The sequence below is a fragment of the Glossina fuscipes genome, unplaced genomic scaffold (genome assembly GCF_014805625.2).
Source record: "Glossina fuscipes isolate IAEA_lab_2018 unplaced genomic scaffold, Yale_Gfus_2 28, whole genome shotgun sequence".
Classification (NCBI taxonomy): domain Eukaryota; kingdom Metazoa; phylum Arthropoda; class Insecta; order Diptera; family Glossinidae; genus Glossina; species Glossina fuscipes.
The window spans coordinates 14,331,131-14,336,867 of NW_023998423.1; the positions used below are offsets into that span (position 1 = coordinate 14,331,131).

Genomic DNA, 5,737 nt, shown 5'->3' on the forward strand with positions numbered 1-5,737 from the left:
GTAATATCTGTTGTAAATTTTCTCCATTCAGGTGGCCTCCCTTGCGTCGAGAGGCATACAATATTGTTTACCAGATATTGCAACAACATGATGGCTTGAATATGTTTTCCGTCTACGTGACACGAAGCACAAGTTGATCATGGCTTTCTTCTCAAACAACATACACCTTAAAGCGCCCATACACGCGGACATAACAAAGATAATTTTCGCTTTGCGAAGTGGCTATGAAAAGTACAATAATTCCACGCAAGGGTGATGGTTATAAAAGGTAGTTAAAAAAAAAAAAAAAAAAAACAAGGAATCAAAGTGACCAGACAGATATATCACACTTCTGGTTTTTTCTAAGAGTATACGCTTTCATTGTACGATATTTTTTTTTTTAAATTTTTTTTTTTTTCATTTAAGTACAACTGTTTATATAAAATTGATTTTTTAACTAAAACATTTTATAACAGAAATTGAAAATTTTTACAATACGTTGGGTTCTAGGAATTCTTCGATTACTTTTTTTTTTTTTTTATTATTAATTTCATTATTATTATTGATTTCCTTGTGTGTTTATAGCTTCAAAATCTACTGTGGCAAACTTTTATAATAAAATTATAAATAAAATGAAAAAATTAAATAAGTAAAGGAAAAATACTAAGTTATAAATAAAATTGAGAGTTGAACTCTAGAAAATGCAAGAATACTACAATTCAATCGTTTAAGCGATCTATTTTAAACTAAAATTCTATAACTAAAGCAATGTAAGTCAAATTTATATAAAAAAAAAACTAAAAGAAAAAAATGAAAAAAAAAGGAAATTAAAAAATCTAGTGACTATTTTTGCTTATTTTTTTTGTTTTTTTTTTTTTTAGTTTAAGCTTAATTTTATAATTAAAATTTCATTTTTCTTTCTCTAAATCTAATTAATCTTAAAATTCTAAAATTTTATACAAATATGTATAAATCTGTACTTTACAAATACTTGAATCGTTTCTTATTTTTTTTTTTTATTTATTTATTTATTTATTAATTTTTTTTTTTGTTATTATAATACAATAAATTTCTTTAAGAACTTTTTAGTGATTTTGAGTGATTTTTTTTTCTGATTTTCTTTTTTTACTTAAAATCATTTAAACAATATTATAAATAATTGTCATCTTAACACAATTTTCTTTTCTATATTTTCGTAGTTGCAGTAATGGTTGTATATGTGTCTTAGTTCGAAACTATTGCTGTTTATCTACAAATCGTAGACTTCCATGCGAAATGGTTTTTTTAGCTTTGGCACGTCCAGATGAGTGCCTGTAACGCGCATCAACATCGTTGGACGCATTGTTACCGGTTTGTCATCGTCATCGTCATCATCCGATGCATCGCTATGAGTTTTAACATGTCCACCCAACGCTGGACCGCTAAAATCATTTTCATCATCCTAAAATAATCATAAAATGGAAACAAAAGAAGAGAAATACATAAACGATATGAAACAATGTTCCTTAATAACATAGCCATAGACATGCATGGTTTCGTATGACGACAACATTGCATTTATGCAAAACCAAAAACGAGATCTTGTAAATTGAAGTTGATTCCCGAAAGAATTCGATTAAACTAAAGGCAAATCAAGTTAAGACGGAAAGAAATCAATTTGAGAAGAAAAAAAAACTTTGCCTGAATTGCTTTTATATAGAGCTTGTACGACCTATTAGAAGTGAAAAGGAAAAGACATTGGCAAATTGACTAACATGGGCCAATCCCTAGCCTATTTTATAATGCGAAAGGCAAGAGCGATGCGTTGCAGGTTCGCAGCACAATCGAATATGTCTGTTTAACCCATTAGCCAAAACATACAAGACTGCGGAAAGTGATAAAGTTTTCCATAACCGAACCTACGGATATACTACGGAGATACGGGATTTCTTCAAGTTCTTGCTATTGACGTTAGCAAGCTTACCATTGAAGTTACTTAATGGAGAAACTCTGTGGCTTTTTCCGGAATACATGCTAGCTTTTTCGATAATCGACTCTACGGAGATAGCCTCGTTGACGTCATGGGATTTCTTCAAGTTCTTGCTATTGGCCTAAGCAAGCCTGTCATTGAAATTAGTTAACGGAGAAGCTTTGTGGGTTTCTCCGTTTGATAAGACATAACCTGCCAGGGCATGCTACGGTGCGCGTCAAAGTTGACAGTCCACTTAATTTAATATTAAAAAGAAAAATATTGGAATATATTTTAAGGTTTTCTCAGAAAAATACCAAACAAATTATCAATCAGTAAAATTTATTTAAATTATAAGAGTACTTGTCTAGAATTTTGTTTAGAGTCTCTCAGAGTAACGATACCACTTTTCATCCTTAAGCATGTAATTTACATAAAAAAGATTATATTTATTTCTGTTATTGGCACTGTTAAGTAAAAGAGCTTCGTTCGCCTAAAATAACATTTTGAATGTCTACGTTCTGAGACTTAACCCGTTGGAACCTTAACACTTTTTTCTTTTCTACCTACCATTAACGCATATGACACATTTAGTATTTGAAAGAAAATAACAAAAAAATTATAAATAACATGATGTCAACTTTAACTTGACATAAGAATTGGTGGAAAACATACAATGCCGACTCATAGTCGACATAGGAGTGAAAATTGCTTATCAATAGGTGCAACTTTTACCCTTCAGGTAAACTTATGGAGGATTGACACTAATTTTGATATCAATATTATATTATGGTTAGTAAATTGAAACTTTTTGGTTACTGCTCGAGTCTTCGCAGATTAGTTGCGGCCATTTTCCCGTTCCAGTTTCAGCTTCTCAAAGTGATCTTTGCCCATTGTGTACATGATGCACATCATGCAGCTTCTGAAGCCTTATTAAAATAGTCACTATCATCTAAAAACCTGAAGCGGGGAAAGATCGCTTTGCTGGCGTCTAGGGTAGTGAAGTCAAGGAATTGGAAAAATATTTAATCCTAATTACGAGGAACAATGACCAGTGTTAGTATATAAGATTTATAGTAGTCGCGAATTTTAGAAATTTGTTACTCGCCGTGTGTTGAAGAGTTTTTTTCTTTTTTTGGACAGACATTTAAGCTTTAATTCAATTATTTTCGGCAAATCAGGTCGATTGCTGAGAAGATTTAAGTATTGTTTTTTAGAAGTTTTGCAAATCCGTTGAGAATACCCAAAAGAATGCACTATTGGACAGACGGACGGATATGCTTGAATCCGTTCAAAATGTACAATGGAAAGGTAAGCTTATATGACAGAATTCAGGATTTGCCTTCTAGTTATTCTTCACTGTCTCAAATATAAGGTCAGCATGACATACTGACGGCGAATGAGAAAATATAATAAACTTTAAACGTTTCTTGCTTGTCATATGTGTCATTTGTCTAATCTTTGGTTTATATACAATGGAGACAATAATTAATAATATCAGGATTTAAACTCACAAAAATATCGCGATAACATTATTGATATCAAAATCATTCACGAATTTGTCATTAAATACGTTCGCTGAATTGATTTCATAAACAACTTGACAAATAACAATTTTTTTTTTTTTTGAGATTTCAATAACAGTGCAAGTGACAAACAACAGAAAGTCTCTTTTAGAAAGTCTCTTGTGAAAAGCAGTGCAAAGAACTTTGAAATGAAATGTAAAAGAAATGTATTATATAAAGCTGTTAATACTATTAGTAAAGTGATTAAAACAAAAAAATTTTTGCAAATTAAGCTTTTCTTTTTACTAAGGTTTACAAAATTTCTATTTATTAACCACACGTTACCACAATAATGATGCACAGAAGAAAAAAGAAAAATTCAACTCAAGCAGATATCTATGATGAAACATAAAAATATTCTCCCTTCATAGGCTACGTTAAGCTATAGAGCTCCAAAAGTGGAAAGTATTACACATTCGCGGCTTACAGCAAACATTTTTCAAAAGCAATAGAGAAGTAGATTGTGTTATAATGATTAAATTATCAAATATAAATAATTAAGTAAGTAAATGAAAAGAACTACAACAACAAATTAATAGAATACCATTAATATTATGTTAATGATGTGAGGATGTGTTTTAATTACCTGCTTAGTTTACAAACTATTTTGTTAGCCATTTCGGATGCATGGAGTAGTGTGTTACGTAAGTAATCGTTGCTTGCATTTTGATCTTTTCTTTTCTTTTCTTTTTTTTTTTTTGTTTTCTCTTACAATTACGGTAAAAAAATATGGAATCACAATTAAAAGCTTATGAACAAATTAATCTATAGTGTTTGATAAAAAAATCTTGTACAACGACCCTTGGCAAAGGAAAATGAAAAAAAAAAAAAAAAAAAAAAAATTATAACAAATATGAAAATTTGTTCATCTATAATACCGATAAACTGATTTGATTGTGGATTTTGCATAGTAAACCAACTGCTTTTTAACGATTTATAAGAAATTCTTGTATAATTTACGATTAATTTTTGTTTGTTATGTAATTTTTCTTTTCAATTTATTTCATTGTTTGTTCATTATTTACTTGATACGTTTAAGAGATAAAAACAATGATTTTCAAGTTTAAATACAATAATAATTGTTGTTGTTATTGGTTGTTGGTTGTTAGCGTAATTGCCTTTACATATACATATATAAATATTTTTTTTTTTATTATTATTATTATGTAAATAAAGTTTCCAGGGAGTTACACACGCTTCCTAAGTGTGTTAAATTGATTGATTTATTTATTTATTTATTTTTTTTTTTTTTGTAATTCTTTTCTTTTAACTTTTTTTAAATTTGTTTCCTTAAAAACGTTTAATTTTACTCCTTTAGTGATGTCTTCTTAACATTAACACGAATGCGATAGCTGGCAATAACACTCTCATGATAACAGAATAATGTGATGTTAACAATAACTTTAATGTTAACATTTGAGCATTTCTTATTCTTCTTCTTCGTCTTGTTCTTCCTCTTAGTTTGATGTTATTATTCGTATCGATATGATCTTTAAGCGTAGCAAAGTATAATATAATTGGGTGAGCAGAATATTATGGTTTAACGTTACGTTAATATATGGCCTTGTCAATGTGTCTTCGAGTGTATGTTTGTTTACATGTTTAGTGAGAAGAAAATGCGAATGTCGATGAGAATTCGATTAAATATTATTTATTTATGTCTTAAATTTTTTTACGAATAAGGTTTTGGTTTCAGTTATTTATTTATTTATTATTATTTGCTTTTTTCTATTTGGAGGTAACTGTTACGTCGTTTTTTAATTTTTATTTTTTTATTTATTATTTTTTTTTTTTTTTTAGGGTAAAATTATAATATTATTTTTCCAATACTTTTTTTATCATACACATATATATTTATATATATATGTATATCGCGAGATTATGAATTTACTTATTCCTTGGCGGTTGTAGACATTAAAAAAAAATTAATTTTTTTTTTTTTTGCAATTTTTTCAAAATTTAAGTCTGTTTAGAAGAAAGATATTTAAAAAAAAACGAAATAAAATACAAAAATAAAATAAAAAGTATTAGTAAACAAGACCTGCCGCAATAAGGATATTGTGATCATTTAATGTTTTTGTTGTAACGTTATAAACCATTTAACATAAGTAAATCGGTATAAGCCGACATTTCTTACCTTAAGAATTGTACGAGTGTATAAACTCTCTCATATACTCATATATATGTATAGAGTACAGCTATTCCCCCCCTTTACACGGTAAATGAGTTCCATATAAAATTATAT

At 28.6% G+C, this 5,737-nt stretch overlaps 1 protein-coding gene and 1 long non-coding RNA gene across 2 annotated transcripts in view; one reads left to right on the plus strand and one right to left on the minus strand.

Annotated features, from left to right (window-relative positions):
- The window catches only part of LOC119636627, a 511-nt gene extending 104 nt beyond the window's left edge, over positions 1 to 407 (plus strand). Inside the window, exon 2 of the long non-coding RNA XR_005247159.1 lies at positions 32 to 407. This is a non-coding gene — a long non-coding RNA (uncharacterized LOC119636627). The remainder of the gene's footprint in view (positions 1 to 31) is intronic.
- A 693-nt stretch (positions 408 to 1,100) lies between these two features.
- LOC119636198 (sodium-dependent neutral amino acid transporter B(0)AT3) overlaps positions 1,101 to 5,737 on the minus strand; it is a 24,691-nt gene continuing 20,054 nt past the window's right edge. Inside the window, exon 8 of the mRNA XM_038031420.1 lies at positions 1,101 to 1,420. Within this exon, the coding sequence (XP_037887348.1) occupies positions 1,229 to 1,420 (192 nt within the window). The 3' untranslated portion in view covers positions 1,101 to 1,228. The remainder of the gene's footprint in view (positions 1,421 to 5,737) is intronic.